This window comes from Telmatherina bonti (assembly GCF_933228915.1).
Source record: "Telmatherina bonti genome assembly, chromosome: 18".
Lineage (NCBI taxonomy): Eukaryota > Metazoa > Chordata > Actinopteri > Atheriniformes > Telmatherinidae > Telmatherina > Telmatherina bonti.
The window spans coordinates 32,740,295-32,764,446 of NC_136616.1; the positions used below are offsets into that span (position 1 = coordinate 32,740,295).

Here is a 24,152-nt window from a genome sequence, read left to right on the forward strand (position 1 = left end):
TGGGAACTGTACAACTCTCCAAGTTGGCTCCCGGTCAAAACCAGTCAGAACCAATTTTAAACCCATATGAGCAAACGCAGGTGAGGCTATTATGAAAACTGGAGATAAATCTGCAACCTAAATTTAACCCTAATTGCCCCCACATGGACATGCTACCTGGGAGTCATTAATAATGTCCATCTGAGAACATTTTTTAAAACCATAAATTCTGAATGTTGCCCAGTCATTGCAGTCTTTTTACATTTTCTACAAGTTTATGCAAAATTATTTTACACCAAGGACCCTTGGTGCATCGAAAATGGGATGACTAAAAGAATAATTATCCACAACCAAAGTAAAAATCAGTCCCAGCCAAAGGAGGAGGTTCATCTTATTTGTCATCCACACTTTTTCATACATGTACCTAATCACAAATCTGATGATTCTGGTTAAATGAAGTCACTGTGTTGTGATTTGTTATCTCACCTGCTTGCTGCAGATAAAATGCAGCTTCAGCAGATGTTTTCTGGAAGGCAGATCCTGCAGCAGTGTTGTAGCACATGAGTCCACCTTGTGTTCCAGCTGTCACACAGAAACACGCTGACATGATCAGAAAAGCAGAAGAACGCTGTGCACGGTCACAAACGCCTGAACTCCGAGCCACTAAAACGAAACACTGCATATAGGAGGTCTTTATACATTCAGTCCCTGCGATCGTATAAGCAGGATGCTGTGGTGAATGTGATGATTCCTCCAGACCGTCAGTCTGTCAGCAGCCTAGCATGGAGATAACACTGTGTGCTGTCATTGGTGAGTGCACCAGTTTCTTCACTCTGTCACCCAGTTTTATTCTAAAACTTGATTTTTTTTGTTTATGAGATATTTCTTTCAGTTTGTTTGTGTTTGTGACTGAAAACTGGATGTTCAGCAGGTGTTATTTAATCGGTCTTCTGAAATAAACTGTGAAGCCAACACAACAAAGCTAAACTGGCAGTTTTTATATTAAGATACACAGGAAGAGCTTCTGCACCAGCAATGACCTCCTTATCACCAAGTAACATAATAAAACCCAAACAGGTCATGATAAAAGTTTAATCTTCCCGCAAAACTGCACAAGAAAGTACCTCATTGTATGTGAGACGTAGCCTTATTAGTTGTTGTGTCTTCACACTGATAGCGGTTGTTTTCTTTAGAATCACAAGAGGAAAATATAAAAATCTGAAGCATGACACGGACGTGCTGAGTGTGAAGACAACAAGTTCTGCTTTCTGGTTGCATCTTTGTTCAAATTGATATTAAAACGTCACATTTCTGGTTTTTTCTTGCAGCCTCTCTGAGCGTCGTTCCCAACAGATCCCAGTTCTTCCAGTATGAGTCTGTTTCTCTGAGCTGCGAGCAGCATGGAAGCCCATCTGAGTGGAAAGTTAAAAGGAACACTTCCAAAAACAATGATGAAGAATGTCCTTCAGCCTGGAAAGAAGGAAATAAATCCTACTGCTTCATCAATAATATATTTCCAACAGATGCTGGAGTTTACTGGTGTGAGTCTGGAGCAGGAGCATGCAGCAACACAGCTAACATCACTGTGACAAGTGAGTTTAAACACATCACATCAACATATTTACATCAGCTAACTGATTCATCATTCAGAGAATAATGTCTGGATCTATCCATGGCAAACATCTACATGTATGACATTAGAGCTACTTGTAAACAGAGCAGAAAAAATTATGCAGGCCGTGGCCACGATGCCCACAAGACCACAGCTATTTTCAGAGAGGAAAATATAAAGCTTATTGTGTTTAAAGAGGTCAAAGCCCATGAAATATGAGGTTTTTGTTTTGTCTTTCAGTTGGTATGTTGATCCTGGAGAGTCCTGCTCTTCCTGTAAATGAGGGAGAAGCCGTAACTCTGCGCTGCAGACAGAAGCCACCTTCTTCCTCCAATCTGACCCATTTCTATAAAGACGGGCGTCTCATTGGGAGCAGCCAGACAGGAAACCTGACCATTGGAAGTGTCTCCAGATCTGATGAAGGACTCTACAAGTGCAGCATCTCTGGAGCGGGAGAATCCCTTCAGAGCTGGCTGGCTGTCAGAGGTGACACTGGTAAAGATCTTCCTTTTATCTGTGGTTTCCCATGCAAGTTGATTTTAAAGCAGTGCAATACATACTAATACATAAAACCGTCTTCCCTCACCCACCTCCCCTCGCCAGTGGGTGGACTGGGGACAGTTCATCTCCAGCTTAGTTCCTCTACCAGAGTCCTGGTGGAGGGTCCTACACAGTATCTTAGCTGTTCCAAGGACCGATTCCATCTGGACAGAGATGCCAAATGTTCTCCAGGTTATCTGTCGGAGCCACTTCTCCAGTATGGGGGACACGCCCCCCATTACTCAAATGGCTACCAGTACACCAGGCTGGCTACTTGCTTGTGGCGTTCCATGTATTCTTTGCCTGCCAGTATCTTCGGATGCTTTTAGGTGCTGCATTGTTTCAGTCTGCACCTGGAGTCTTGCCTGGTGTGGTGGAGCTGGACCTTGATTGTCCTGGTATTCAAGTCTTGCTTTTGTTGCCATGATTAGTGCCCAGCCCCAGTCCAACCCTCTCTAGTCATTAATAGGACCATTGGTAGCCATTGGTGGCCACTTCGGCGATGTGTTGATGGTACATCTCTCCTGCATGGGCTTTGCAGGAAGAGAATCGTCTTTCAACTGGAAAGTTGGGAGATCGATTCCAGACTTCCTCTGACTACGTGCTGAATGGTCATTGGGCAAGACACAGAACCCCAAGTTGCCCCCAGATGTGCCAGTCGGGATTGGTGTGCGTGTGAATGGGTGAATGTGCCACGAAGTGTAAAACGCTTTGAGGGGTCAATATGACTGGAAAAGCGCCATATAAGTACAAGTTAATTTACTTTTACCTCACATGATGGTTCCTCTATCATGATGGTTCCTCCATTTTGACTTCCTCCAGGTTCCAGTGCCTGAGACATTCAGTAAGTGCTTCGTCCCTCAGGGCCCTTTTCCTGATGTTTTCATGGAGTTTGGATGTTTCATCTTGGATAGTAGCCCTGATGCTAACTCGTCCTCGCCTTTCCTCTCTGCACTTAGTGTCTAGTCACTGGACACTGGACTTGGGGTGGAACCCTCCATGCATGGTGAACAGCTTCCATGTTTTAACATCTGTGGTCTGAACCTCCTCCTTTGTCCAGCTTATTATCCCAGCAAGGCACCTGCTCACTGGCAGGGCTTGGCTGTAAATAGCCTGGACCTGGTTCTTGACATTGAGCTGACTTCTCCGTGCTTGCCTCACTTGTTGCAGATTTTGACGACACAATTCCTTGTGTCATCTTTGTGGTTGCCATTTGCTTGTGGTATCCCAAGTTCTCACTGTTTAATCTAAAAGTCTTATGTCAACCATCATATACTTTTTCATTGCAGAATCTGCGTGACATTTTTGCTTTTTACTAAACTTCAGAGCAGCAGGATGTTAGCCGCACTGCCTGCTAACCTTGTTGGTGGGGCTCTCATTTTGTTTTTAGGCCAACCTGTGGTCTTTCTGTTTTCAAACAGACCATCCTGAAGTGCCGACCTCTCAACTTGCTCACATACTACTTCCTGTGGTGGGCGTCTGCCTTGTGCTGATGCTGCTGATGCTGCTGTGCCTCTGGAGAACCCACAAAGGTCAGCCTGTTTTAAAGTAAACAGAAAACAGTTTCGCATCCTGCCCTTTTCTTTGCTAAAGGTTGGAGATACAAGGTGCAACTTCTTGAACTTGAAAACATATGTCTAAAGTAAAGACAGCAATTCCTGACAAGTCTGCAAACTACCTGAGGTGATTGGGTTGGTTTTCTCTCAGAAATGGGCAATTTTTTCAGAAGCCGGCAAAGATGCACCCTGTAAGCTCATTGTGATTTCAATATTTCCTGCAAACTGCACAATGAACATATTGTTAAAACCAAGTGATGATACTACAAACAGGTGAGTCCACCTACACAACTATGTCTGCAGTTTTAAAATAAACACTGTGACATCTACGAAGATCTTTTATCAGGTCATGAATAGTGAAACAAAAGGAGCTTTGTTTTGTTGCTGTCTGATACTGTCTATTTTCATCGAGGTTGAATACCGCAAGATTGTAACGTCACAAGTTCACTATTGTGATGTTTCTAGTTTGTTATAAATAGATGTAAGATTTACTGATCAGAGACGAAACATTTTAGGTCAAAGCTGGTAAGAGACAGCAAGTAAAACATGAACTGTCAAAAAATGCTTGTTGCAGCTCAGAAGAATTAAGGTTAGTTCATTATTATCATAATTTCCTTTCATACAATAATCAAATAGGGTTTTCTTTAAACTCCATTTTATTTACTGGTAAGCTTGACAAACACATTAACTGCCCATTTTTATGGAAGACACACGATTTTTCCAGCTTAAAACACATGTGTCATCTACATTTCTGGAGTCACTGCGATCCAGCAGCGTCCCAACGCTAAAAGACCAGACTATACAACTTTTCCTTCCAAGACGGCGCATGAAATTGCAGCCAGGTTTGCTTTACATGCCGGATCAACAGCTTATAAACACACAGGTGAATGGCAAAAGTGCTTCTTTAAACATAGTGTCTCAGTTTAAATGTAACTATTTAACGAAAACAACATTACAGTTAAAACGCTTTTAATGACATTAAAACAGGATATTTAAACAGGATATTTAATCCAAAGTTGAAACACATAAGCATCTCACTGCACCACTATTACTAGTTTTTACAGGAACTCAGAAGGGACAATATAAATGCTAACTTTAGATATATGATTGATTTGAGTGAATTAGACTAAATCATGTGGTTCTGATTTGGATTAATTTGGTTATTTATACTGGATCAGATTAAAATGAACTGGTTGAAATCAGATCATAATGACCTGGTCTGTTTAATTTTTCCTACGATAGTTTTGGAGTGGAAGTTACGATATAAACAAATCAAAACCTGAAACTTAACACAAAAAGTAAGGACAATTGTGTTTATTACTTCTTAATTACGCCTGATTATCATGTATCTGTGTTTCGCTTTTTTAAGTTAAGCTGCTAACACCAGCAAGCTCTGTTTTTCAGGGAAACTGGACCCTGCTGTTTCATACACGGATGTCACCATCACACAGGATATCGCACCTCAGAGGCTCAGAGGTAAAAAAGAAACAACACTAAGTTCAAGCTCATCGGCCAAAAACACTCAAAACGCTGCAGAAGTGAGATGAGAGTGTGTGTGTGTGTGTGTGTGTGTGTGTGTGTGTGTGTGTGTGTGTGTGTGTGTGTGTGTGTGTGTGTGTGTGTGTGTGTGTGTGTGATAGGAAGGGATGGGTGATGTTCATGTGTGCCCATGTGTCTGATGTGACTACTTAACACTGTAAAACATTTGGCTCTTGGTGTCTGACTGGTCGGCCTTCCCAGAAGTAGGTTTTATAGCTTTATTAACAGAAAAACACAAAAACATAAACAATTAACAGGCCAAATGATTAAGTTTATACACATTTTACTGCCACAGATCATCAACAGGGTGTTAAATGTGTTGCTGAAAATATTACCGGCAGTTTTATCTGACTTCCTTGTGATCATATGCCAACTTTACAGGACTTTATTTTTCCTGAAAAGATCAAAGTCTGAGTGTCAGTACTTTATCAGACGATATTCTTCCTGATCAAAATGTTCAATAATTTGAGCACAAACAAAAATATAAAAATGGTGTTGTGTTGTTTACCTTCCTCTAAATGAGTCACTGTCAGTGAAATCACCAGACAGATGTTCCAGACGTGATTTTCCTGAAGTATCATCCTCATTACATCCTCTGGATGTAACGGTACTTTAATGGGGATTAACTCTCACGTGGCTCTCTCGTTGTCCTGCAAACAGCCTCATACTCTGGTTTTCCTCCCAACATTTCCTCCTTCCTGCTTTCTACTGAGGTTACTCTGTGCTTTATCAGTTTGTTCCATTTAATCTCAGTAAATTGCCTAATTCCCATAAGGAAAAACCATCTGGAACACCTGCTGAGGCCCAACAAGACCATCATGGAGCTGGTTTAAACCCAACATGGCTGCCCAATCTGCAGCGATATGCTCATTGTTTAGCTGATGATGTCATCAGCTTGTTATGACTATGACAACCAGCTTTAACATGTAGAAAGCTCGCATGTGATTCCCCACACAGAGTTTGAGCCTCTAAGGCATAAAAAAAATAAAAACAACACCCAGATGGAAACATAAATACCGATCTGTATCGGGGAAATGACTGAAACTAAATATCTGACTCAGTCTTGCAGGGAAAACACCTTAAAAGTCGTGACTTTGGATGATTTTATTCTAATATAAAACCCTCCTTTGTTCAAATGAAAGGTTTTTAATCATTTTGACCTGAATTATGACAAAGATGCAGCTGATTCAGAGTTTTTGTGCTTATTTTCACAGAGATGGGAGCTGAACCCACCTTCTACTCGACACTCAAACTGGACATGAGCTGACCAAACACGAGTTTTAATGCACATTTACATGATGTGAAGTTATAAAAGAAGAATGTACAGCATTTTGTTTCCACAGCTGCTTACTGGAAATCCATAGAAATGTCTTTTCTTAGTTATTCTCTTAAATAATACCAGCTGGTGTTGGATCATGAATGATTGGAAAGCCTGATTAGCTAAACATGGAGGTATAACTTGTAAAAATGTTGGATTTGTGGAATGAGCCACTCAGCTAAACATGGCAGTAGTTCCACCATAAAATGTGAATATTGTAAAGTATTTTGCCTCATTTTTTGGGGTGCTATCCACACGTTTAGCTGAGTCCCTCATTCCACAGCGGCATGATCTTTACAAGTTTCACTTTGCTGTAAAGCCGACTTTTCAATCTTTCCAACAATGTATAAAACAACAGCAACTGGGATGAAGGAAAAGAGATGATCAATTAAACAAAAACTTTATTGTGTGTTATGTTTTTATTTTATGTTGTTATGTCTGTAGTCATCTTGATTCTTTGTGTAATACTGAGGTTTTTGTGGATTTCTGAGACCCTTTAGGAGATCATTTCAATCTGTCCTGTTATATTTTGAGTGTTCATGATGGATTTGAATAGTTTTTTCTGAATCATGTGTGTCTGCTTTTAGGTGATGTTTTATTATTTGAACAGTCACTTATTAAGTCTGCTTTGAGCTGTTCCTCTAATAAAATGAATGGTCTGCTTTGTTAAAGAGGTCACGCTATCATGAGTCAGAGTTTTCCTGAAAGCCATCTGATCTGGCTGAAGTAAAGAAAACAAGTTCCTGAAACATGAGACATATTCGGGCTGCATGGTGACATAGTGGTCTCACAGCTAGAAGGTCGTCGGTTCGATCCTCAGCTAGAGGTTTGGACAGTGGCCTTTCTGTGTGGAGTTTACATGTTCTCCCCGTGTATGCGTGGGTTTTCTCCGGGCACTCAAGCTTCCTCCTACTGTCCAAAGACATGCATGTTAGGTTAATTGGTAACTCTACGTGTGAGGAGTGTGAGCGGTGAGTGATTGTCTCTGTGTGGCCCTGCGATGGACTGGTGAACTGTTCCCAAAGACTGCCGGGATAGGCTCCAGCTTCCCCGCGACCCTTAATCCGACTGATCGGTTAGATAATGGACATGATGGTGGATGAGACATATTAATGTAAGGCAGCAGCAGTGAATAAAACAAAAATGAACTTTCTTGGGAGTGGATTTTATTTGAATTGCTGACGTTTCTGTGCAGATGTTAGAAAATGACGAGTTCAGTGATTTTGTTTGTATGTAAACAAAAGCTTTAACGAGGAAATGCTCAAAGGGGAACTCTCCATCTGAGTCACATGAACAGGAGCCTTTCTGTGTGGAGTTTATACGTTTACTCCGACTTCCTCCCACCAACCAAACACACGTTAGGTTAATCAGTCACTGAAATTCTCCACCATGTTGGCCCTGGTAACTTGTCCAGGATGTGCCGAGGCAGGCCGTTGATTGCTGCGATAGGCTCCAGTTTCCCTGAAACTGTACTAATAAATAATATTTCCAGACATGTGTAATACAGATGAAGGACAAATCTGTGGAAACAGCAACATATATGACCAACGACTTAGAGGAAAAAGTGATGACGTGAACCCCTGCATCATGGTCAACGCTGCCTTGTAGGTCAGATCAGCTGTTTGCCTTGTTGTTGCTACGAGGTGCTCCTGGTGTTTCCAACAGGTCAGTCATGTGTTGGCATGTTGCTGCCAACGGTTGCTTCTCAGGCAGACAAAACAAAGCTAACAGACCGACGCTGACCCGACCTGCTGATCCGGGACGTTCGGTTGACACCAGTTATCTGTAGGTCTACCCTGGTTGGTCAACCAGAACTTTTTCTTTAAAGTCAACAAAGACACCAGTCATAGTTATATTGTCCTGTCAAATTCATCTAAATTCAGTTAAATTATAAGGTGAAATTAAGCAAATTTGTAATGATTAAAACTACTTTAGCCATCTGGAGGTTATTTTAAACTACCGTTTAAAGGTAGAGTATGTAAAATTTTCAATATTTTCAAAATAAATTAACTAATAAAATAACTACAATCATAATTAGGTAGTTTTTTTGAACATGTAGGTTCCAGTCTGTCCATATTTGATGTGTTATTAAATTACAGGTTTAATTAATGACAAATGACAAAAAGCACTTTTTTTCTACTGGTAGGCAAACATTCAAAAAGGGTCTTTGTCATTAATTAAACTTGTAATTTAATAACACATCAAATATGGACAGACTGGAACCTACATGTTTTTAAAAAACTATCTAATTATGATTGTAGTTATTTTATTAGTTAATTTGTTTAGAAAATATTGAAAATCTTACATACTCCACCTTTAAAGAGTTAAAATCATTTCAATAATTTCACATTTTGTATTTTTAAACAGGACTGAAGTAAATTAAGTGGTTTGAGCAAAAGAATTGGAAAAGGATTTCTTTTTCTTTTTTTTTATAGCGATTTATGGAAAATGTTTTTGACCTCTAAAAGGTAGAAAGGCAGAAAAATATAATATTTTTTACATGAAGGACTGATCTTTAAATAAATTTCATACCACTATAATTACATAAGACGTATTCAGGACGTCTTCAGCAGCACACGTGGAATGAGGACTCTAAATGTTGCTGCTTTAGCGTCAACACAAGGCTGTAAATAATATCCTGTTTATCTTGTGAAATCCAGTCATTTTCCTTGTTCCTCTGGAGATCCTTTTGTACAAAGTAAAATGATCCATGTTCCCGTCTTTATGGAAACTTCTGTTGCATCACAGCAGCTAGAAGGAAGAACTTTCTGCCTGGGGAGGCTCTTCCTGCCTGAACGGATCCGTTTCCTCCTCCAGTTTTCCCGGTGTCTCATAGCCATGTCCTCATGATGAAACCTTTTCATAAGAGCTTCTTATCCAGACCGCATCACATTTCCTTTCATACTCCACCAGATAATCTGCTGACTGGAAATTTAGTGCTCTGGAAAATCCCTGCATGTCTCTTATTTCTCTGTTATGTCAGAAGTCATGCCTTACAGTGATTCAGGAGGTTGATTTGAATCAGGTGTGTCGGTGCTCCAACACACCTGATCCAGATCAAATGGATCCAATAGCTTCTTGTCGACCTGTTCATTCATTTCAGTCAGGGTTGTTGGAGCATGGAGACAACAAAAAACCTGCAGGATTCTGGCCCTCGAGGACTGGAGTTTAATACCCCCAATCTAGATTATAGGAGGCTTAGAGAAATGAAGATGCCTCACAGCAAGAAGGTCGCTGGCTCCATCCTTGGGGTGAGGTTTGGAGAGCGGTCTTTCTGTGTGGAGTTTGCGGGTCCTCCGGCTTCCTCCCACCGTCCAAAGCTATGTTAGGTTAATTGGTGACTGTAGATTGCCCATAGGAGTGAGTGTGAGAGGGAGTGGTTGTTTGTCTCTGTGCGAGCTGTCCAGGGTGTGCCCCGCCTTTCGCCCAAAGACAGCTGGGATAGGCTCCAGCTTCCCCGTGACCCTTCATCAGATTAAGCAGGTAGGATAATGAATGAATACTTCTAGTTAGAGTCTAACTGCATCAGGTTAGTCAAGTTGAAATTCATGAAGAGTATATGTAGAATAACTTGGAACACAGTGCCCCCACCCCCGCACTTGTCTCCATGGCAACTTATAAATAAAAATGCTTGTCTCCATATTTTCAGTTTACCTGCAATAAAACTAGTTTTACTGTTTTCCAAGTGAAAACTTTTTGTTGATGTTATAAGATTGTAATTTACAGGGATAAAAGTTCTGGACAGTGAATATCACAGAGAAGCGAAACATAAAACCTCAAAGAGCTGCACAGTTAAAAGAGCATTTACAGTTGTTTACAGTATATTTACCACCATTTCAATTTAAAAACAAAAGATGGTGAAGAATTACAAATTACCTGAAAGATTAAAACGTATTATAAATTAATAAATATATACATATATATAAATATATAGTTCACCACTACCTTCCAATGATGTCTACTGTTTGATTTGGTGCTTGTGTTGTTCTCACTCTCATGTTTAAGTTGCTTTGGATAAAAGTATTAACTAGGTGACTGTAGAGTAGAATAGAATAGAATAGAATAGGAACAGAACGTTGCCATGACAACAAAAACATCTGTGTGATGGTTGGAAAATGTAATTCCTACTTCCAGCTGGTGTCACCTCATTCCTCGATAGAATTCCATGTTGCTATTTATGTTCATACACACACTCAAGACACACCTTTTTACACACATAGATGTAAAAAAGAAAATAGTCAGACAGCATGACAGCTGTGTTTGCCTTTTCACACACTTCAGCCACTATGATTATGGTATTCAGGACGTCTTCAGCAGCACACGTGGAATGAGGACTCTAAATGTTGCTGCTTTAGCGTCAACACAAGGCTGTAAATAATATCCTGTTTATCTTGTGAAATCCAGTCATTTTCCTTGTTCCTCTGGAGATCCTTTTGTACAAAGTAAAATGATCCATGTTCCCGTCTTTATGGAAACTTCTGTTGCATCACAGCAGCTAGAAGGAAGAACTTTCTGCCTGGGGAGGCTCTTCCTGCCTGAACGGATCCGTTTCCTCCTCCAGTTTTCCCGGTGTCTCATAGCCATGTCCTCATGATGAAACCTTTTCATAATGCAGATATTTTATCTCATTCATCTTCTCCAAACATCTTAATGAAGTGTTTAATGTACACATGATACCTCCAAGCTGGTGTCACCGCATTCCTTGAGGGAATTCCCTGTTGCTAACTCACACACTAAATACACACCTTTCTACACACATGGCTGTAAAAGGAAAACAATCAGCATGAATGAACTGGGTTTGCCTTCTGACACACTTCTGCCACTATATTTATATAACATGTATTTATGACGTTTGCAGACGTGGAATGAGGACACTCTAATGTTACTAGTTTGATATCAACATGAGGCTATAAATAATATCCTGTTTATCTTGTGAAATCCAGTCATTTTCTTTGTTCCGATGTAGATCCTTCTCTACAAAACAAAATGATTCATGTTCCCGTCTTTATGAAAACTTCTGTTGCATCACAGCAGCAGAAGAAGAACTTTCTGCCTGGGGAGGCTCTTGTGTCGGTGCTCCAACACACTTGATCCACATCAAATGGATCCAACAGCTTCTTGTCGACCTGTTCATTCATTTCAGTCAGGTGTGTTGGAGCATGGAGACAACAACCTGCAGGATACTGGCCCCTGAGGACTGGAGTTTGACACCCCAGTTCCAGATTAAACAAGGCTTTGCTGCCTTTATGCAGAAACTTCGATAGAAGATGTTTGTAGCCTGACTTTATCAGGTTAGTCTCTCAGCATCAGTCCATGGAAAAGCCAGCAGCTTATTCATGTTGTTGGTATTCAGCAGCTGATGATACATCAGAAAACTATCAGAAAGCTGCAGCAGAAACATCTGGAGAACATCTCAAAGCCACAATGCACAGAGTAAAGAGAAAAGAATGCAAGTTGACTTAAAGTAAATGATGTGAAGACTTAAAGTCTGGAAACTTGCAAGAACAAAAAGAGCTTTTTTTTTTTCATCATTGCTTGTGTCATAAAAAAACTGATTTTCCAACATAACCGATTATCATTCAAGATTCCTAAAATAATGTATTCGCATAGACTTCAAGTATAAATTCATTTAGAATATATGTAGAATAACTTGGAACACAAAACCTGACAACCCCCAAATACAACAAATTCTTTCTGACATGATAAAATGGTGCAAAAGGAGTTTTCAGCTTGCAGTGAAACACAACAAGCCTTGTTCCTGCTGCAGCAGCAAGCATCCCTGTAGTAAACTGTAGGCTCTGGTGGTCGACGCTTACCTGGAAGTGCTGAGTGACAATACCAAAACAGAGTGAAATGCAGAAAATCTGTGCCTTCGCAGACAGCAAAGAACGTCTGACTGCAGTGATGCAAGCTGTGACTTCACCTACAGACGCCTGCGGTCTGCTGTGGAAGATTTTTTCTGAAAGGAAGTTTCATAGAAACAAAAGCAAAACAATAACAAGAATGCTGCCAGGCTAAACCTGTTCAAGTTTTATTTATAGAGCATTTTCCCTACATGGAAAAGCAACTCAAAGTGCAGCTCCGCCCCATCCTGACTCATCAAGTCTCCCAGACCGGAAACCTACACACTGAAACTCACGTTTACATAAAAAACATCGTCCTAAATCTCACCAACTAGATCAGGGAAACTGCAACCCTGCAAATCTAATAAAAGATGTTGAGGTGAGATGAAAATAAAAATAAAGAAGTCGAGAAAAATATTTAATTAAAAGCTTAAAAAGGTCAGACTCAGAAATAAACACTCCAGCTGCTTTCGGGTCGTCTGGAAGGTTGCTCTACAGACAGGGAGCATAAAAACTGTCATTTTCTAACCTAACATGACATATCCACCTGTAAAACTACAAGTAGAAACTTTTTGTCCTCATTATTAGACTGTAATCCACAGTTTAAAAGTTCTGGACAATTAATATCACATAAAACCTTTAAAGAGCTGCAAGGTTAAAGGAACGTTTACAGCATGTTTAGTATATTTACCACCGTTTCAGGTTACAAACAACAGATGCATAAAGAGTTACGAATTACCTGGAAGAATAAAACATACTATATTATTCTCAGCCTGGAGGCACACACTCCGAGAGGCAAATTAAAATGACCAGGTCACATGACATGCATGTATTCGGACAGTGAGACATACACAGTGCTGACCACTGCTGGTCCTTACACTGCCATTTAAATGGTTAAAATCATTTACATTTTTACATTTATCATGAGCAGAAGAAGTGGTAAAAAATCTCTTTTTCTTTACAGCTGGTTTTGGGACAAGTTGGTTTTGTCTTCCAAAGGTGAGAAAAGGAGATAAATTGACTTTCAAATAAAACATAATATTTTTTCACATTAAAAACTGACCTTTAAATAAATTTCCAAGCCACCCAAAATCTATAACGCAGATATTTTATGTTTTTCTTTTAATTAAACGGTGACATTACATAAATAAATAGGTATTTAAAGGATTAAAACAAGTAGAATAATTCCAGTTTTGGTCGTTTAGATGAAGAAGTGAACAACCAAAAGGTGTCAAAATATATTCCATCATGTTTTACTGCAGTTTGGGGGAGATGTCATTTTACCCGTCAATAACCTGAAAGACCATAAATTCTAATGAAGGGTTCAGACTCATACTCATTCATCGTCTAGACTTCTTGATGAAGGGTTTTACAAACATGTTGCCATGACAACAGATACAGAAAACCTCCAAGCTGGTGCCACGCCATTCCTCGAGAGATTTCCCTCTTGCTACTTATGTTCCCACACACTAAATACAAACCTTTCTACACACGTATGTAAAAGGAAAACAATCAGCATGAATGAACTGGGTTTGCCTTCTGACACACTTCAGACACTATAATTATATAACACCTATTTATGACGTTTGTAGATGCAGATGTGGAATGAGGACACTCTAATGTTACTGTAGTATCAACACAAATAATATTATGGTGTTTATCTTCTGAAATACAACAATTTCCTTGTTCCTTGCTGTTCTGGAGATCCTTGCAAAACCTCTGTTGCATCGCAGCAGCAGCAGAAGAAGAACTTTCTGCCTGGGAAGAGTCTTCCTGTCTGAACGGACCAGTTTCATCCACAGGTTTCCCTGATGTGCTTGATGATGATGACATCATTATGACACCTTTTCATAAGAGCTTCTTATCCAGAGCGCATCATATTTCTGTTCATACTCCACCAGATAATCTCTGACGTCACCGTGAGGGAGGACAACAGGATGGACTGTTCCACGTCACGGTTGTTTAATTCTTACTTCACTCAGACGGAATTATCTTAAAGACCTAAAAATAACAACAAAACAAATAAAAAAGATAACAGTCCCGCCTTAGCCTTCATTTGCATTTTATTTTTCATGAAGAATAGCCGGTACAGTAAATAGAAAACATAGTAAAAAAATAAATAAAAAAAAAAGATACATACACACATATAAACACACAAAGACTTATCTGAAAGTTGACTGATCGTGTGTGTGTGTGTGTGTGTGTGTGTGTGTGTGTGTGTGTGTGTGTGTGTGTGTGTAGATACCAGACAAACCTGTTGACTTGGGTCGGAAGCTTGAGGTTTAGTTGTACTGACATCTAGTGGAGATGTTGCAAACTGCAGCACCATAAATGTCCTCATCTTTCCCATCTGAGCTGACAGACTACAGCAAAATCATCTGAAAACCACTGAAGTTTACACACATGAGGTCAGTACATTACAGTTCAACCATAACAATCAGAAAACCAGTGAAACATCCTGAAGGAGCAAGTTACAAGCAAGAAGTTGGTGTGCAGAACGGAAGGTAACATCTGAACAAACAGGGAGGCGACCTGTACAAAGTAAAACAGCGAGTGAGCAGAACTAAAATATGAGCTGAACTAGAACAGAATAAAATAAAGATAAACTAGAATGAACTAAACAGGCGAAAATTAAGCAGAAGACTGAAATACAACCACAGATTACGGCCTTGAAACAGAAATCCTGAAACCAAAAAGGTGAACAGAAAGAAGAACTGAAAACACAAAGACAGCGATGGGATGTCCCAACATGACGTCAGAGTCATTTCTAATGGAGATCTCAGTGTAATTTCCTTTTGCTTGCAATGTAAGCAGGTACAGAACCGACACTGAGACTGCAAAGCATACTAATGTACAAAACAGTCTGAAATATAAAATATTTCCACGTTACTTTGTGACCAATTAGGTTTTATTGAGAAAAAAAATCACTATGTGCAACTTTACGTGCATGTAAAAGGCAAGCAGGCAAAGGTAGTGAAAATAAAGTGTTTAAATGATGGTGACCATACATAACTACTGCTATTTCCAGAATTTTCTCTTCAACTTTTAAGTTTAAAACATTTTAAGCTGCAAACTATCAGAAAAACATGGAAATGGAAAATATTAGGTTTAGATATTCCTGTGATTCTAACATGTAAAGACCATAAAACCCACACGCAGGTCATGTGGTTCACACGTAAATCACGTGTTTGGGTGAGTCACATGTGAACTATATGTAATCTAGTGTGGTTGTCATGTGTAAATATACCAGAAACAAAATATTGGTAAAATGAGGGACTTAAAAACATTGGCTGTGTCGGAATACCCACCCTGATCCCTCATCTCCAATTTACTACATATTATATAGTGAGTTGGCGATTCAGACACAAAGCTGACTGTTTTCTCCTCGTCGTAGATCATGTGACTAGCGGCTGTCACCATAGCAACTACGTCGCGTCATTCCAGATCGAATCCAAACACGTAAAAAAAATTGTATTTTATTCTTTCTTTGTTGCATATTTATTCAACATATAAAGGTATAAAATGAATTATGGTCTTTTTCTGGACCTGCTTTGACATTCGTGTCACTTGCACCACTTTGAGCTCCTGTTTGCAATGCATTGTGGTCTATATTGACCCATCCAGTGACCATTGATGCTCACTACTTTTCGAGAAGCATTGTGAGTGATTTTGAGTGCACTACATTTTTCTCTTTAGACATTCGGACACCCGTAGAAAATGGCATGAGCGCTATATCGGGCACTATGTAGGGAACAGGGTGGTATGATCAGACAAGATGGCTGCTGAGGAGGAGAAGAAAGTAGAAAGTTTGTAATGGATGAATGTGAGGACCCAGAAATTCAGCCACAAAAAAGGAGTCATTAAACAAAAAATTAAAAAAATAATTGAAAGTGGGAGTTCAGAGATGAGGGTAAAGGCAAATAAAGCGGCTTAGAGAGTCCAGATTCCAGAAACAAGGCAAGAGGTCAAAAATACTGAGAGAGCGGAGGTACTTGGCATGGATGATGGGCGGGACAAAGCAAAAAGCAAAGGGAGGGTCCGTATTCAGTATACTGAAGGACAAGAAGAGACAATGCAGGGGAGGGAACATGGCAGAGGCTATTAGGAAGCTCCAGGTAGGCTGAGTTCCCCTGATAAGATAAGATAAACTTTATTTATATAGCCCTTTTCATAGACACAAGGTCACAAAGTGCTTGACAACAATAAAACATAAAAAACCTGCAACGTGTGGAAAAATAAAGAAATAAAAACAGTATAAAGAGGTGTAGAAGTAGAAGTAGAAGTCCTGTCCAGCAGCTGTTCCAACCAGTCTTTAAACCAGCTGAATTTAATTAGCTCAGCTCTACTGCAAGGTGTTAGTGAGAACTCCTGTGTTACGACCCAGCGGTCTAGGGGTAAGAGCTGCAACTTAAAACAAATGTGCACGACCAAAAAGTGTATCGGGCAACTTTATTGTCCCACCGAAAAATAAACAGAAATCAATACAGGCCCAATTGGAATAGCAGGGCAACCAAAATATAGAACAGAGGTGGTTCTAAACACAAACAATCAAACACCTGTAAACTCAAGTCACTAAATAGTGAAAACAGCAAAGATCAAAAGCTTCACAAAAACCAACAAAATGGTAGACAAGGCTGTAAAACCAGCAACCGAAAAACCCAGTCTCAAAGGGGGCAAGCTGCAACCACCACACAGCTGCCCCAGAATGAAGAACTTGGCGCTCTTTTATCCTGATTGGAGAGGTGTTGAATCCTCACTGGAGCAGAGGTCAGCCACTCAGAGATGCCGACGAGACCAGATGATGTGGAGGATCCAATCCAAGCCAAAGGGAGGCCAGATGGTTTCCAGGCTGAATGAAAATGGGTTGATGGGCAATTGGGGGCAGCTGGAACATCCTGTTCTAAATGCTTCGGTAGAACCAAAAACATGGCAGAACTTCTACTTTACTTCTACTTTACACAATTCTGACTTCAAAGGTTCGATGTGGAACAAGCTCCGTCTTTTATCATGTCGATCTTTTCCACTTAAAAAGCAAAAAGTGAAACACAGCGAGAAGAGACTGTTGTTATGATTCAGACTTCACAGAAACAGGAAATGAAGCGACCGCATGCAGACACCGAGACCTCGCCTTCACATGGACGATGTACACCATCCACTGACACAAACAGGTCATGGTTGCATTTCTAACCAGTTCAGGTTGTTTAAAGCCTTCAGCATCCGCAACACAGCTGCTGCAGAGACTAAGCACCCTCTCAACATGGTGGTTTTCATGTTTTCATGTTTGGATTGTGTTTTATTTTTTCGTTATTATTGTGATATACAATACAATACAATACAACTTTATTTATAAGGCACTTTAAAAACAACAATGTTGACCAAAGTGCCACATTGTGGGGGGTTAAAAAAAAAAACAAACAGAATAAATAACATACATTAGGACAACTTAAAAAAATTCAGACATCTAAAAACAATTAAAAAAATAAAAGCAATCAAATTAAAACAATCAAAATAAAAATCAGATCTAAAAAGTCAACTTATTGTGTGGAAAGCCAGCTTCAACAAACAGGTCTTCAGATTTAAAAGCAGATACAGTGAAGGCCTGTCAAACCTGGAAAGGAAGCTCATTCCACAGTTTAGGTGCTGCCACCGGAAAGGCCCGGTCCCCTCTGAGCTTCCGTTTTGTCCTCGGTACTGACAGAAGTAGTCGGTCAGCTGACCTGAGAGACCGAGAGGGTGTGTAAGGATGCAGGAGCTCAGAGAGGTACAGCGGGGCAGCACCCTTCAGACATGTAAAATCAAATAAAAGCAGCTTAAAATGGATGCTAAAGTGCACGGGCAGCTGGTGAAGAGATGATAAATCCAGGGTAATGTGCTCATATTTGCGTGTGCCAGTTAAAAGACGTGCAGCTGCATTTTGTACCAGCTGCAGTCGTATGCATCCTGCGTGGGTTCACATCATATACTATTTACAGTATATAGTCTGTAAAAAAGCCCTGCGATGGACTGGCGAGCTGTCCAGGGCGTACCCTGCCTTTCACCCATAGACTGCTGGGATAGGCTCCAGCTTCCCTGCAACCCTTCATTGGACTAAGGAGTTGGGAAATGGATGAATGAATATGTCAAACAAATAAAAAGTACAATAATAATCTACCTTTGTAAAAAGAAATTATGTTCTTCATAGCTACATGTGTCTTTGTTTCTGTGGGATTGGGCCGATATGCAACAGATTTGTGCTTTCCAGGGATAACTGAACCCACATGTTTTAATAAAGTTAAATCTTCCAACTTCCACATGGACTGAAGCAGCAGTTTTCTCCCATGATGCATCTCTCCTCAGCAGCTCCTCTTCATGCTGCCTGCAGGCTTCTGGAAGAACCTCTCGCTCCGGTTGGGTAAGATAACTGGCTTCATGTCAGTGGTTGCCATGGTGAATCCAGTGACTGCTGCTCCATGGACAATGATCCCAGCTTTGGGGGATACTCAGAGTTGACTGAACCAACTCAAAACAGCTGTTTCTGGAGCCGAACTGCTCAGAGTTGCTCAGAGTTCATGAACCCAGAGTTTCTGACGAGACTCAGAGTTAGTTGAACCGCCTTGCTGGAAAACTTTTCCTCTTCATATTTTCACTTTGCTTGTTCCCAACTTCACCGTGATGGTCCACCTGCACCCACGCATGTGTGTTTACGCCTCTAGTACTTCAGTGAATCTGGGAGTACTGGTTTCTCTCTATAAACTGGCTTGAATTGATGTGTGTTTACTGTCACAAATAATATGTTTTGAAATGCATTTCACATGACAATAATGTGAAAATTTATGAGGAAAAAACACACTAAGTAGAAGAAACAGCTTTTATTGGTAAAATCTTTGAGCCTGAACTTGGTAGAAAAGTCCTGTCGACTGTCAGCGTGAAATCATTGCTACTGTTTCTCTATGTAGTTGTTTCATTTCCTGTAAAGCCTCCATCATAAACATGACCTTCTCATGCTGACTGCTTCTCTGCTTTTCAGCACTAACACAGAAACATCTGCGTACGAAAATAAAAGAAGGAACTTTAATCACTTTTAATAACTTTTGACGGCGTTTTTGGGACATAAGCAGGAGCACAGGTTATATAAGTTTATTAAAAGATCAAAACTTTATTTTTTAAATTTCACCACCAGTTGTGATGATTTCCTGTGTGTGGTAAAGGTGTAATAGTTTGTTATAAGACAAGGGAAGACAGCAGTAGACCAGCATGGCGGTAACATCCTTCTGCCTCCTGATCTGTAAGTAAAGTCACTGTTTCACAATATTCTGCTTCCTTCTGCTCGGCATGTTCAACTCCATCCTTCTTCCTCTCTGTTCTTTTTTAACAAGTTTTCTCTGATCAGATGTGAAGAGACCAAAAGTTCTTTTGTGTGTCGGAAACAGTTTTGTTGTTTTATGAGTCTTTCTATCAAATGATGAAATTTTCTTTTTTCTTTTTTTTTTTTTTTAAACCAGATGTTTAGATGAATTTATTTGGATACCAGGTTGTGATAATTTTCCATTTCCACCATTTTCCAACTGCTTATATCTCCATCCATCAAAATAGGTTGAAACTCGTGCTTTTACTTTGGTTTACAAAGACTCAATTAAATTAAAATAAGTTTGTAATTTGTGTTTTGATTAGTTATTCAGATTTTATTTTCATTCTTTTCTTACTAGTTCAGCTCATATACACATAGTTAGTCTCAATTCTTGTTTTATTTGGTAGCGGTACTCCCTTTGTTTATCCCGCTGTCTACATGTCCTGTTACTGTGTCCGAACTGCACCGTGCTTGTCTTTTCTCCATAGTGACTATAAATATATTTTCCAGGTTTACTTTTGTCAGCTTTTCTCATTCAGAATTTCTCTTTTAGTCCCTGTGAGTCATAGCTGTCGGACCTGTGCTATCCTCACCTCTAGTTACCACGGTAACCACAGAGTCATAACATATAAAAAGTTTCTCCTTCACCAGTCATCTGTAAACATTAAACATTTAAAAGTTAATAAAAACTGTGACAGCAGGGAAGCGCTTCGCAACGAGTGTTATTTCCTTTTTCAACTTTCATTCTTTTCTTTTTTTTTTTTTAAATCCCTCTGAAGACCAAGTTAGTTTTCTCTCCTCTGTGAACCACATCCTGAGTGGGTTGGTTTCCTCTCAGCAGCATCTCTTCAGAGAAAGGCTCTTTAAAAAAAAAAAAGAAAGAAAAACAAAAGGCACCCATCAGCTGAATGTAATGAGATTAAAAATACAGATCAGGTCTGAAAAAGAAGAGAAAAAAAAAAGCAGTTGTTTATGTCAGAGTTAGAGGAGAATGGGCAGACTGGTTGGAGATGATGGAAAACCAATAGGAAGTCAAACAAGCACTGGTTCCAGCCAAGACATGCAGAGCATCATGTTTGAACCCACGACACGTCCAGCCTGGAAGCAGATGGTCTCCAGCAGCAGAAGACCACAGCGGGTTCCCTCCTGTCAGTAAGAACAGGAAACAGTTCACACAGACTCACCAGAACTGGACAATAGAAGATGGAGAAACTGGTCTGATGAGCCTCCAGTTCAGCTCCACATTCACATGGTAGGATCAGAATCTGCTGGAAACATCATGACAACATGGATCCATCCTGATTGGATCAATGCTTCAGGCTGCTGCTGGTCCACGTTGGGCTCCTCATGGTTTAACCAGCACAGCCTACCTGAGTCCTGCTGCTGACCATGTCCATCCCTTTCTGAGCACAGTGTAGCATCTTCTGATGGAAACTTCCAGCAGGATGATGCACCATGTCACAAAGCTCACATCATCTCCACCATGACGATGAGTTCACTGTCCTCCAATGGCCTCCACAGTCACCAGATCCACATCCAGCAGAGCAGCTTTGGGATGTGGTGGAACGGGAGATTTTCATCATGATGTGCAGCAACTGTGAAAATCAGAAAATCTCTGAGGAATGTTTCCAACACCTTGTTGAACTCATTAAATGAACTATTGAGACAGTTCTGAAGGAAAAAGGGTCCAACCTGGTACTTGCAAGTTGAATAATGAGCCTCTGAGTGTGTGAACATACATACAACACCGGCTGTCATTGTTTCGGTTTGTGAAAAAATAACATTTCTGTTTTGTTTTGTTTAATTATAGATTTAATCACAGATTGTATCTATTAATCATCCAGACATCTAAATCCTGACTGAAATATTCCCTCTCAGGCGGCTTCGTTGCAGCCGTTGCTTCCGTGCAGATGATCGTTACTCCAGACCGTTCTCAGTTCTTCAGATATGACCGCATCCAGTTTAAGTGTGTGGGGAACTCCATTGGATGGACAGTAAGGAGGAACACGATGCAGCAGACTGCTCAGGAGTGCAAGTTTGGCTGGGCAACCCCACGCGAGTCCTCCTGCATCGTTGACAACGCTTACCCAGAAGATACTGGAGTGTACTGGTGTGAATCTCCAGAAGGAAAGAGCAACACCATCAACATCACAGTGACCGGTAATGCTGCATGTACATGCATGTTCATGCCTATTGTAATGAGATAAAATCATGTGAATTCTTTCCTAAAATGTACATTTTAGCTAACAAGGTGACCGTCAAGAGCCCAATGTATCCTGTGGCGGAGGGAGATGATGTGAGACTTCACTGCTTCTACAAGGAAGGCGACGATATCGATGCTACATCCAACTTCTCTGCAAGTTTCTTCATAAACAATTCTTTCATTGGGACTGAAAATGAAGGAGTGATGGTTCTAAAAGAAGTGTCCAAGTCTAAGCACGAAGGTTTCTACAAGTGTAAGCATCCTTCTGGAGATTCACCACCGGCATGGTTGGCAATAAGAGGTAAGGCCCTGATTGTCATAGAGGTTGTTTTTCAACCCTTTTTTAAGCCAAGGCACTTTTTTCCACTGACAAATGACAACGCACACCACAAACCATAATGTTTTGTTTTTTTTTTGAGAAAAAAGTTTATATTATTCATACAAAGTCCATCTCGTCAAAGCCTCTTGATTAGAAATCATATAAACACAAAGAAGAAGGCATTTTATTATCTTTCACTGGGGCTGTTTGGATGAACACAGAGATGCTTTTTAGACCAATTACGTGAAATTGGGTAATTTCTCAGAGCACACCTGATAATCTCTCACTGCACACTAGTGTGCCATGGCACAGTGGTTGAAAAACCCTAGTGTAGAGTGTAAAGTGTCAATGGAGGCTTAAAGGGGTCCTATTATGGTATTTCAAGTTTTCTGAGCTTTCTACAGTGTTACAGTGTTGAATCCTCATCAGACATGTGAATGACACTGTTTTTTATCACCTAAACACATGTTTGAGTTTGAGTTTGAATTGCAGCACTCTCTCCGTTCGGTTTCCATGGCAACAAAAAACTTGTCGTTTTAGAGAGTTTTTTTCTACTTGGAAATCCTTGTGACGTCTCGGGGGATAAGGTTCGGTGATTGGTTACCTTCTACTGGTTAACAAGGGCATGTACAAATACATCAGGCGGGTGGAAAACGTGGGATAAAGTTATTTCCAACGATGGCTGGTGAGTTTACCAAAGAGAGACATCCTGCTGCATTCGTTGCTGTGGGTTGCTGTTTTCCACTTCGTTTTCAGGCTCTGATTCAGGTTCCAACATGTAGGGCTGTATGCTGTGTGTTGACATTGTATTTTGTTTTTTTATTGAGTTCATATGAGCCTAATCCTTCTGTTTATGAGATGTTACAATGACGGTGAAAGCAGGTGCGGTGAGCGCTCCCGATGTAGTGCAGTGGCGGGAGGCGGGGCTTAATGTGGAAGAGTCTCAATCCACTCGTTTTGGCCGCAGGCTGATCTGACAGCCTACGGAGAGGGTCGGTCTGAAGTAAATAAAGGAATTTGTGGCAATAACTCCATCAATCCCAGCCCTTCTGGGCTCAGAAATAAAAATAAATTAGCCTGAAATGCATATAATAGTTCCACTTTAACTTTGCATAGGCTCCTCCCCCTCTCTCTTGCGGTGCATCAGATTTACTGCACAGCCAAAATAATGCTTGGTATGTGGTTTTGCACATGTGACACCAGTGTTTTGCACATGGGAAACACATGGAAATTTCATGTGAGACCCACATAAGCACACGTTAAACCTACCAAACTACATGGGAACCAATGTATGGTCATGATTCAAGTCATTTTAACCAGTAAACTGTGATCGTATAAACATAAAACCACATAGGTTCCACACACATGTGGTTAAATGAGTTTCCTCCTGTTATTCATGTGTTTTCACTGTGTCCACATGTGCTCTGGAGTCAATGCTGTGGAATATTCTATGCTATTGATGCTACAGAGTGGACACGGCAGCCGATGATGGCAAGGAGATTACATTTATTACAGACTGACACAGATTTAGAATGGACATGGGGAAGGCCTCTCTTCAGGAGAAACTCTCTGCTTATATTCGATCATCCCTGCAGCAATACTTCTTCACATGGGAAGGCATGCCACAAGTTGCTAATCGTACACTGTCCAAGCTGACTGCTGGTGTTGAGAGAGTTGCTATGTTACTTCAACAGATATCATTGTTTACCAGGTGCAGAAGTTGACCTTGGATCAAATCTAACTTTCACATCGTGTTTTTAGTGTTATTTTGCGTTATACTCTGAACGATGGTAAACCGTTGCTATGCAAAAGCGCCATTCACAATCGCCATGGTGAAAAGATCGTAAAAAGGTTCATTTTCACACTTTCCTGCTTGGAGGCGCAACAACACAGGAATCCGAGACAACAAAGAATAG

At 40.4% G+C, this 24,152-nt stretch overlaps 1 protein-coding gene across 1 annotated transcript; it reads left to right on the forward strand.

Annotated features, from left to right (window-relative positions):
* Positions 1-761: 761 nt before the first annotated feature.
* Positions 762-6,493, forward strand: LOC306769295 (uncharacterized protein; the record flags this gene model as incomplete). Its single annotated transcript, XM_079257861.1, has 7 exons — positions 762-789; positions 1,308-1,571; positions 1,832-2,077; positions 3,192-3,353; positions 3,553-3,663; positions 5,092-5,163; positions 6,441-6,493. The coding sequence occupies 7 exons, from the start codon at positions 762-764 to the stop codon at positions 6,491-6,493; spliced, it is 936 nt and encodes a 311-aa protein (XP_079113987.1).
* Between the last annotated feature and the right edge of the window lie 17,659 nt (positions 6,494-24,152).